Source organism: Odocoileus virginianus, unplaced genomic scaffold, assembly GCF_023699985.2.
Source record: "Odocoileus virginianus isolate 20LAN1187 ecotype Illinois unplaced genomic scaffold, Ovbor_1.2 Unplaced_Contig_27, whole genome shotgun sequence".
In the NCBI taxonomy this organism is placed as follows: domain Eukaryota; kingdom Metazoa; phylum Chordata; class Mammalia; order Artiodactyla; family Cervidae; genus Odocoileus; species Odocoileus virginianus.
The window spans coordinates 628260-639770 of record NW_027224344.1 but is presented as its reverse complement, the minus strand read 5'-3'; the positions used below and the strand labels follow the sequence as shown (position 1 = coordinate 639770).

The 11511-nt window shown below is 43.9% G+C and overlaps 1 protein-coding gene across 5 annotated transcripts in view; it reads right to left on the bottom strand.

The window, feature by feature from the left end:
• SPIRE1 (spire type actin nucleation factor 1) overlaps positions 1-11511 on the bottom strand; it is a 173895-nt gene continuing 162384 nt past the window's right edge. For 4 of the 5 annotated variants that reach the window (XM_070464512.1, XM_070464513.1, XM_070464514.1 and 1 more), the window contains 5 exons: positions 5872-6009; positions 5286-5356; positions 4742-4769; positions 4509-4645; positions 1-3043 (listed from right to left, as the gene is read on the bottom strand). In XM_070464512.1, coding sequence (XP_070320613.1) covers positions 2785-3043; positions 4509-4645; positions 4742-4769; positions 5286-5356; positions 5872-6009 — 633 coding nt within the window. In that variant the 3' untranslated portion in view covers positions 1-2784. Of the gene's footprint in view, positions 3044-4508; positions 4646-4741; positions 4770-5285; positions 5357-5871; positions 6010-9461; positions 9636-11511 lie in introns of all 5 variants that reach the window. The other variant, XM_070464511.1, reaches the window with a different exon arrangement.

Genomic DNA, 11511 nt, shown 5'->3' with positions numbered 1-11511 from the left:
TATGATGGAAAGTCATTTATTTTCTTCTCAATAAATTTTAAAAGACTTTAATGGAAAATGTTTGGTAGCATCATGTTACGCTGAATGCCAGCAGTGTCTGGACTTTATACACGCAAGAAGCCAGGTCAACGTGTACACATTTCTCCATGGCCCTTCAGCAGTTCTGCATGTACAAAATTGTCTGCTGTTTTGCTCTAGCAAATAGCAACATAATTTAAAACTTTCCTATGTGACACCTAAAATCCAGTCTGACATTTATTAATACAGTTAGAAAAATAAGAGTCTTAAAAAATTCATGGCATGAGTTCACGGAGCTGACCACATGATATGAGTTTATGAGATCATGGGATCTCATCAAATGTAAGATCATTTTAAAAACTCCTACATGACAACTTTCTGGTTTAATTTGAAAGGCTTAAGACTTGAAATCTAGACTATTAAGTTGATGTAGTTAACTTTTACTTGTGTTGGGAGAGTTAATTCTTATTTTCCACTGAATGAATGCCCTCCAAATACCAATAAATATATTACAGTATTTACAAGCTTTGCTATCTTTCCTGACACTGACAAAGTTAAACTGTGAGAAGTGAAAGTGTTCTCAGCCTGGAGGGAGAAGGTGAGAATGAGGGCCGGCACACAGACACACATCAGATTCCACCCAAGGCCAGCCAGCGACGCTGTTGTCAGACCAGAAGTAAGTGCCTGAAGCAGCACGAAGAGCAGCCTGGGATCCAGGAACGAGTAGGGGAGGGGGGGCTGCAGGGCACAGGCAAGGCAGCGACTGTGAAAGCATGCCCCACAGGCCAGCAGTGTATGACCCTCGGAATTACCCAGTTTGGTTGAGGTGGCGGACACATGCCATGGATGCGGGAGGATTGAGTGCGGGGATTTGTTTGGCACCAGAAAGGGATGAGGATTTGATTTCTATAATCTCAGCTATGCCATGTGCCCTTTTCTACCCTTTCTGCAAACTGTCCCATGGAAACCTGCCACTCACGATGTCCCAATAGCTGAACAGTGTCACAAACCTGGAGCAGTGAAGTCAAGGACCAGATGGGCTAGATTTTGACAGGTGAATGGGATTCTCATTTGGGGGGAGGGGTTAGCTTTTTGTATTTTAGAAACACCTATAAACTAGTCATTATTTTAAAAAGCACACTCTCCTGGGTCTTTTTTTCCACGGACACAAACACCTGCCCCCGCCCCTCACTGTCTTCCTTGTACCTGTCCTGGGGATAGTCTAGAGGCTCAGGCCAAACCATCAGGGGTCTACAGTTGAAACCGTACCTTGGAAAACTGTACAAACAAGATTCACTCAATGTAACATTTGAAGCTCTTACCTGAGCCTCTTTAAAACCATCTAAATATTTCCATAATAAGGGTTTTCTGGTGGCCCACTTTTACATGCAAATACAAAGTGTTAACATGCATTAATTACTTTAGTCAGTTGGTAAAGTTTATTTTGTAAGTGTAAGTAATTTTAAACAATTTACTAATTTATAAATTTCAACCATGAAAAACCACTACCAGAGCAGTTCTGAGGTATTACTGTTAATTCCCTATAGAAATGTTGAGGGGGCGTGGAATGACTGCCATGCCTTTTGGTGAGCAGTGCTGGTGTCCTAGAGAGCGTCAGAAAGCGGCCTGGCGCATTAACCAGGCTTGTGAATGTGACTGACTGGTCACCACCAAGCCAACCAGAACGATAGAGATATGCCACGCAACGGACCACACAGCTGAGAAATGACAGGTGTATGGTGCTGCCTCCAGCTTGGCTTCATCAAAGCCTACCCCACCCACTCAAGTTGCTTACAAGGAAAACGTGTGCAAAAAGCATCCAAAAAGCTTATCGGCAGGTTAATTTTCTAGTAGTTTTAAAAGACTAGACCATGGTTTTCCTTTAAAATTCATTTATAAAAATAAATTTCAGTTTGAGACCTTATGTACCAAATTGTGGCTTAATTTAGTCATGATGGTGAGACTATAAAGTTATGAAAACTGTGGCTGGAAAGGTGGGTGCTCCAGCTCGCTCCCCGTGGTGCTCACAGCCCTTCTTCTGGCCAAAGTACTGAGCTTCTGGACAAACTTCTACCCTGCCTTTGTCCCATGATGCCACAAAACTTTCTTAGACCTCCAACACAGAACTACTAGTAACTGTAATACATTCAAGATAAGGACAGCCTAGCAGTTGCTCAGGAGACACTGCCTTGCTGCCCAGGGACACAGGCACCAACCCTGGGCCTACAGCCCAGATGCTTTGTCCTGGGAGGCAGTGGAGAGCCCCTCCCAAGTGTCTCAGAGCAACAATAACTTAAAACCAGTTTGAGGCACAGGCAAACCCTTGCAGGTTCTGTGCTGTGAGGCCTCCAAGGGTCTGTGTGCATCAGGTAGGAACACTGTCAGTGGAAATGCCAATATGACTTACTGCTTAGACCGTGCTGGCCTCTAGGCCTGCGCTAGACTGATTCCTCACACGAGAACCCTTCTGCCTTAGTCAGAACATTATTTCAGGCACAGTAAAGAACTAAGAGGAAAGTTTCTGGCCTCTAAATCTATAATCACACAAACGTTTCAAACTACTGTCCTCTTAGTGCAGATGAGCAACTGGTGACTGGTCACGTGTTATCAATTGACATGAACACAGCATTTAGTCTGTGGAACAATGTGACACAGCAAAACCCTGATTCTCATGCAAACCCGAGCCAGTTAACCACGGTGAGGAGACAGTGACAGCCCTCTCAGTGTCCTCACAGGAACGCAACTCCACACAGGAAGGCACAGGGCTCAGACCTCACTGATGGTCCTCTCTGAGGGGCAGTACTCTGACGGGCCTGCTGAAGACATGTAGAAGGACTGCGTCTTCCTCTTCAATCGGGCTCTCTTGTTGGCCAACACCAGACTATGGCGGCTTGAGCTGATGATTTCAGAAATGAACTTTTTGCAGTCCACACACACCTCCATAGCACTCCAGTCCTCCACCAGCTCTTTGGGAAATTGGAGCTCTTCATCTGATTTGTCCACCGACTTGGATTTTGAGGACAATCTTGAAAAAAACATTTAAAATATCCATTATTGTTTAAGAATTCTACTGAAATACTAAGAAAATACATGTAGAAAAAGCAAATTTGTTGCCAAAATATAATGGAGTAGGTGATGACTGGCCCATCTCAGATTCATCCAAAGAAGTTATAACTGGTGACAACGTTCAAAATATTTTTTAAAAAAACAAACCAGGAAACATGTTTTATTAAGAATCTTTGTACCCCCTTATAGAATTTTTGTAAAATAGAATATTCAGAGTATTCACCTACTGCACACAGATCATGAACGCTAACAACTGAAATGAAGTTCATGTTGCTAACGCCCCACTGATGATACAAAACTTCAAGTTCTTTCTCAGTGACCCCATGTCACAGTTAATGAACATTACTTAACTGTTGATGGTAGGTCAGAAAACTACAGGAAACTGAAGTAAATTTATCTTAATCCTGTGACACAACCTGAAAAATTATCTTTGGACTAGCTTTCTTATTTTCACATGTATTTATCAAATATACCCCCTGACTACAGCAATTGTCTTTTAGCCAGGTAACTATTTGGATTCCAGAGAGCTGGAGTTAACTAGACCAACATCACCATAAATATTTTGGATAGTTTTTGGAAATAACTATGAATCATCTACTCACTATTTTAATTAAACCAAACAGGAACGTAGAATTAAGTACAGGAAAGAATAGCAGCCATGTTCGCGTGTCCTGAGCCCATGGACAGCAGCCCAAACTCAAGAGCCCAGGATAGGGGCTGAGCACAGGGCAGAAGCCTCGGACACAGGTCTGAGGAGCTTCCAACTCCCTCACCTCACTGTCCACAGGCCTTGACATGCTGAATGGCCACCATCCAGCATTTGACACCAATGCTAGTTGTCCCTCACAGATGGAGGGGCTGCTGGTGTGTAAAAGCCTGCCCCTTGGGCCCTGCCAGCTTGGGACCTGAGCTGGTCTGCCTTTCTCCTATCTTTGTTAAAGACCAACACTAACCTGAACACAAAGCAATTGATACCCAGGCATGTTTTCCTTTTAAAATGCCAGCTCTTGGCATAAAGCTTTATTTCTGTCTTTATGTTAGGAATTTAAGTCGGCTATTTCAGACCACTGTAAACACAGGATTAAAAATATTTTTTTCAAAACTAAAGGAAAGAAAGATTAGACTCTTATGTGCAAGTTTTCAACTCCACAGAAAAGGATAGTTTTAAAGATAACTTTTAAAGGATACATAAAAGTAATTATTTCCAAAGTAGAAAAAATATTAAACTAGGAGATTGTGTCTTTCAAGGAGCTAGCCATTATCCTTGACATGCTACTGCTGGAGATTTGTATAGGTCAAAACTATTAAAACCAACCCCCACACATGCCCCTCCTCAAGCCAATATCCCACCATGTCACCACAGTCCTTGAAAGTGCTTTCTTCTTTCACAAAGGACACTTTGGAGACCCAGGCCTCCTGCTCACCTGGCAATGCTCCGAAGTGGCCGATGGTGGCCAGTGGAGGATTTTTCTGGCCTCATACAGCTTTCCCCTCTCTGCAAGGCAGACGGTCCCAGTGAAAAGATAGGAAGGGTGGAGTATGGCTTGGAGGGCAGCCGCATCTGTGATCCCAAATAAAACTGAGAATGAGCAGGATTGCTGGAGAGGCAGAGTCACTGAAATCAGCACAAGCTGTGACTTTACTGAGCTCGGCTTACCTTTTTGCAACACTGTGAGCACACCGGCCTGTACACAAAATCAGAAGGGTTACTTAGCGTGATTCCATGGATACGACTGGAGAGTTAAGAGAAGCCAAAGGCTGCATGCCTCTACCTGTCTACAGTTGGTCCCCCAAACTCCAGTTCTTCTACCAGAAGGAAAAACAAACTGATATAACTGGCTTGCCAAAAAGACCATCAGTCTGTAAAACATAATGCTATGTCCTATGAAAGGATCAACTTAATGTCCGGGATTTTCTTGTCTATTGTGGGTTCACCTGAGAGTCACATCTATTTTTTTCTGTTCTAACATGACATATTATTATTAGAACTATCTTGAATACATAAAAGAAATACATGCAGAGAAAAATTTTCCAGGCTTAATATCAAATAATCATCCACTGTTGAAGCAATTGCTATTGTAACTCATAAGCATGGCACATGATAACACACTGAATTATTTCTACTATTGTTCCTGTTAGAAAAATGATGAGATAGTGGAGATGTTTCCTTGACTACTGTCATCAATTACAAAAAGCCTTACCTCTTACAGAACTGACAGGTGTAAGACCAGGTGAAGAAGGAAAACCTTCTGGTTCGGCAACAAAAGCAGAGCTAAAAAACAGAAATTTTAAAGGAGAAAAAAGAATTGCCAACAGTTAATTTCCTAATTTTTACATCTAAACACGTATTTGTATGTGGAAAGTCTTAGTAGACACAAAGGGAGAAGAGCATTTAGAGACCCTTTTACTAAGTTTGATTCTGTGACAGTTACAATCTGGCTCTGTATTTGATTATAATTCTACTTTTAAATGGCAGAAAAAGGCCACAGCTCTTAAGGGTCTTGCCATCATGGAAGCAATCTGAAGAAGATTCTAAAAAAGTGCCCTGTGTTTCTCAGATATATTTTCTCAATAATCCTTTAAAAGTTTAACAACTAAGAGCAGACCTGGTTTTAAACCTTACAGTTTTCAATTTCTATGGGAGAAATAATAATACTTGCTTCTGTGAGCAAGGGAACAGGGACTGCCTGGCAGAGGGTGAGCCTCTGGCCCCTGGAGCCCCCAAAGCCCCGTGCCACCTGGCAGCAGATAGTGCCCACGTGACCCGCCAACTGGAAAGGGCTCTACCTTTCCTTTTTTCAGAGCCGTGTAGACATCTTTGTACTGTTGGTACTTTTCCAGCTCTGCTTTGACCAGGACCTGACGAATGTGCATCACCTCCTCCACAGTCAGTGCCAGGCATTCCACCGGGTAGCAGAACTCCTCCTGAAAGTCAGAATCCATGTGAGCAAAAAGCCCCACCCGCTCCGGCAGGGCCATGTCCCCTCCATATCAGGGCCCTGGTTAGTAGCTCCAAAGAAGAAAGAGGCTCCCAGGAAACCCTGGGGCAGAGCTAGCTCGCTCTGGGGACCACAATCTCTGATCACACCCAGAAGGTAGCAAGACTTCCAGGTCCCAGGTAGCACTAGCCGACCAAGACCTCCAATAACAGAAGTTTCTCATGTGTGTTCAGATGCATCTCAGGCATCCAGTCCCTGAAGGGGAGCTGAGTATCTGTGTCCTGAAATCTGGGGGAAATGTTACTGTTCTAAACCAAATTTATGTCCATTTTCTCCTGATACACAAAGACAGTACATATAGCTTTCTGTTGTATACTATTTGCTCAAAGATAAAGAGCAAATCTACAATACTGGTACAGTTTTAAACACTGATTTGTGGTACCCAGAACGGCCCAAAGAAGATGGTTAGTAACTGACATTGAGAAACGTTATTTAGTGGTTAAGTTACATCAGCATAGCCTGAAAACTCCTAACGGTGTGAGTGAACTGGACCTGAAGGCCAGCAGACATTCACATTGGGCTGCCCCATGCGCTCCAGAGCCCTTGTCACTTTTCCATATGGGACTGTGGAGGATGACGCTGACGTAACTGATCCCACTGAATAAAGAGCCTCTCGCCTGCTCCCAGTTGGCCCTGCACTGATTGTGGACCCAGCAGAAAGACCGAAACATCCTGTGCGCCCACAACACGTGGGCCTCACAAACCCGTGCCCTCGGTGTGCACACACGAACTCACACCCACACACAGAGCAGCGCTGTGCACAGGCATTCTGGAGTCAGACAAGCCAAACAAGAAAGCACAAAACTATGGATGCAATTCATGGAGATTTAACATTCAGTTCTGTCTTCTAATCAGAGAAAAACAAAATTCTAGGCTGCAAACTTGACAAACATTAGCATTTACTAAAAAAAAAAAGCTTGCAGAATTACTGCTGCTTATAGTCATTACAAAATTATCTCTGTTCAAGCTAACTTAGGGAAGATTAAATTTGCTAAAAATGTTTTAGAAAAGATCCTTCAGTTGAATTTTTAAGACGAACAGCTTAGCATCTGGAGGATGGGAGGATAGCTTGTTAGATTATATCATGTGCTCTAGGATGTATAAATACTCAAAAAATCCCACCATCACACAATTTTCTCTCAGTAAGAAGAGCTTTCAAAGATAATAAGCTTCAGTTGGCATGTCCAATATTTACTGTGCTTTGCTCGGCCCTGAGAACAGAGTGTGTGTGTGTCCACTGGGACAGGATAGCCTCTGAGTGCTGGACATCACAACTGTGCTCAGACTAATGTGCCGGCTGCACACACTGAACAGCAACTTTTCTCAGCTTCTGACATGTTGTTAAGAAGTCTTTACAGTCGTCTTTATTCACCAGCGACGAGCATGACTACCTATATATGAATCTAGCAAACAAGCAGAAACTGTTCCCTGAGATTGGTGGCCGTGTGTTACGAAGATGGCAACCTTACAGTGTGACGCAGGCGGTGAGATGTGCTGCAACCCTGATAGCAGGCACTGCCCTCTCCTCAGCCTCGAGTCACAGACGGGCTCAGTCAGAGCCTACTTTTGACTTTCTGCTCTGAACCATACCCAAATCCACTGCTCTGTTAGATAAAATAAGAAATGGTGGGGTTTTTTTTGGTGTTCATGTTCTTTTTTTAGAATTTCAAGCAGATTATCCTTTGGTAAATAGCTTCCATCAGGTCAAATGCTAATGTTTTAAATCTGGTGCTTTCCCAAGGACAACAAAACTTTAATGCAACATGAAAGAAAATAAATAATTATAGACTAGCTTTCATTTTTTTTTTCAACTGATGAAAAAATACTGATTCAACATCCCCAAAGCCAAATTACCCCAGATCTTGCTGAGATCCTCATGCTGCAAAATGTGAAGGGCACTCAGGGTTCGCACCCCACCCCGAGCTGAGCCCCTGTCCCCTCTGTCACGAGGGGCTGGCCACACTACAGCAGGCACGGAACTTGGGCCCTGGCCCGGCACAGACGCCGGGGGCCAGAGCAGCACGACTGATTCTCTGGCTGCTCTGTGCTACAGGACGGCTCCCAAATTTAGAAACGGGAAGCTAAATCTTAAGTTTTCAGAGATCACAATATACTACAGGGCAGCTGTGCCTTTAGAACTCACTGTGCATATGTCACTAAAATGGCTGGGTTTCTGTTAAATATTCTGGTTGTATTTACCATTCAAAAGGCATCAGAGTTAAGCCAGCACAGAAATTAGAGAGCACAGTATATCATCTGTTACTGAGCTGGAGAAACAGAAACAGTCACACTTTATAGTGTTTTTGGTTAGCCAAAACCTCATAAATAAGTAGGAGAGATTTGACAATTATCCAAAACAGCCTTTTGAGTTCTTAATAAACCAAAGGAAAGCACACTTAAAAAGAGCAAATAGTAACTCTTTTATCCAAGTTCATCTTTAAAATTCAAGGTAAATTATCTATCTAAAGTCATCTATAGACTCAGTAGACAGACTGGGGAGGGTTGACAATAAAAACAAAATGTCAGAGATCTTCAGAAACAGCAGTAGGAGGGGCGGTACTAAATGCCACTCCTGCATCTGACCACGGCTCACATGGCCACATCAAAAACGAAAAACAGGATGAAGCCTGAATTTCATGCCAAATGAAGAGAAAGTAATCTGTTGTACCTCATTTACATTCAGTTTCTTTTCTGAACCAAGATGGGTAATAAAGAAAAAGAAACTAGCGGCAGTTTGCTTGTCAAGGACCGGTCTGGTCAACAGGAAGGATCCTGGAGCCAGGTGGGCTGCTGCCACATCGGCTGCACTGCGGGCAGGGGAAGCCTGAAGACGGTCCCCAAGATTTTTTATGCCACTGAGGTCTGGGAATTATACTTTGTCTAAAAAGTGTATTCTGTATGAAAATCTCAAAAGACAATACAAAGTGAGTATTTAAAATATTTTAAATAATCACATCGATAAAAGAAAACTTGATTTCTCTGTACAGAGAAGCAGCGTGGATTTTTGTAACAACCATCCTGACCATCGTAACACAGCCACACAGGAGCTGGAGAAGAGGAAGAATCCCCGTGACTCCCTGGCTGGGCAGCTGAGTGTGGACAGCTTCTGGGGGAGGCTGGCGGGGATGCCTTTCCATCAGGTCCCTCAGAAGCTCCGCCCACAGGCTCCCTGACGCTGCTGCATTCTGAGTTTGTTGTCCTTTCACTATCATCCTGTCATTTGAGATCATGGTGTGATCTATGCATCTACCAAAGATTGGAATCAACGGTCAGAAGCAAAGTGTCCATCTAAGCTGTTAATTTGTGCAGAGTGTGGCAGCTGAGGCATCACGACCAGAGACAGAGGAAGGTAATTCCCAGAGCCCGCAGGAGGCCAACCTGTGTGTGTCTCCACCTGCTGGTAAAAGCTCTCTCACACAGATAATAAACAGCCCCTGCTACCCCCAGCATGGCTGCCTCCAAAGGGTGAGAGCCGAGCAGAGAAGCTGTTTGGAGGGTAGAAAAAAGTGGTCGGAAAGGCGGCGCTGGCCATGCTCTGGTCATCCTTGGAACCTGAACAATACGTATGGGGAAGAGAACGGCAGGGGAGAAGAAATGGAGAAAATACTGCTGAACATGAGTGACTGATACAGAACCATTATAGAGCATGAAAGAAAAACAGACAAAAACACCACAGAGGGCATTAACGTTAGATTCCACACGGGTCTCCAGGCCATCATCTGCATCCATTATGTGTCAAAAGGAAACAAACCACGAAGTCACGGCTGGAGAATCTGAGTTCACACAGCAACACTTCAGCTGTCCTGTGAACTCCATCTCCCACATAGGTCTGCGGGATGCAGGCCCAAGGCGACAGCAGAAACACACCCAGCAGCCACCCCTCCCCTACTCGGAAGGCGCTGCCCCCAATCATCTGACCAAATGATGCAAAAAAGTACACTTTCAACATCCTGAGGAAAGGGTGCTAAGTCTCTTCAGTTGTATACGACTCTGCAACCCCATGACTGTAGCCCACCAGTCTCCTCTGCCCATGGGATTGGATTCTTCAGCCAAGAACACTGGAGTGGATTGCCATGCCCTCCTCCAGGGGATCTTCCTGACCTAGGGATTGAATCTGCATCTCCTGTGTCTACACTATTGGTAGGTGAGCTCTCACTAGTGCCAACCTGGGAAACCCCAGGAGGAAAGGGAGGAAGGTCCAATATAAATGAAAATCAAAAAAATAAAATAAAATAAATGAAAATCAGTAACAACAAAAGACTTTTCTGCTGTCTTTAGCTGAGACCTTATAAATGCAAAATGCTTCAGTGTTTTCTTAAAAAAATAGCTAAATCATACTTTTAAAAACAATACTTACAAAACCAGACGCCACTGCCACTAAAGGAGTGGGATTTTAGGGATTTCCCATGATAAGCTACTGGCAAGAAAAGTCAGGACTTTGATCTGGAGGTTCTTGCATCTCAGCTGGGCCCTAGAGGCACTGAAGGGGTGGAGTTCTGTGAACAAATACCAGTCCGCACAGACCACAGGGCTCCCCTGCCTGCTCACTAAGCCCCTTCTAATCAAAGGCATGCTGGTTGTACCTTGCTCTCCTCCTCCACAAAAACAGCTCACAGTCTGACCATACACACTGAGCTCCCCTGCGCCAGGAAGACACCTCATAGCCTTCCTTGGTGAAGTTTCTATCACCAGCCAACAGGGCTTCCCAGGTGGTGCTAGTGGGAAAGAACCCACCTGCCAACACCAGAGACATAAGAGACATGGGTTTGATCCCTGGGTTGGGAAGATCCCCTGGAGGAGGGCATGGCAACCCACTCCAGTATTCTTGCCTGGAGAATCCCATGGACAGAGGAGCCCGGTGGGCTACAGTCCATGGGGGTCGCTGAGTCTGAAATGACTGAAGCAATTTAGCACACATGCACCAGCCAAATACTGCTTGTAGTTAATCTGACAGTGTCTTTACACTGTTAATTTTAACCTCAACAGTGACATCATATGATCGCAAGGCCAGGCACACACAACTGAATGACAAACTGACTTCTAGGAAAAGCTGTGTAAAGAAAAGAACCTTCTAATCATTGGGCTTGTGGAAAAAAAATCACAAAGGCGCTCCCTCTCATGTATTTTTCAGTTGTAGCAGTTAACTATGTATTTTGTCAAATAACGTATTAACAAAAAAAGCCTTTGGATTTTAAAGTTTGAACGTGTCTGGTGAGAGTTCTGTTTTTCAGGTGGTAAACCACTGATAAAGCTGTATTTCAGCATATTTCAGTGTGTGAGGAATAGGACTTAGAGGAATCCTAACAAGAGTTGCCACAAAATCATTAATTCTTTAATCACATTATTTGGGAATAGAGATGACTGATCAATTCAACGCTATCAGTGCAGTTCAAACTTGGTTTCTTCACAAAAACCACACCACTGGAGG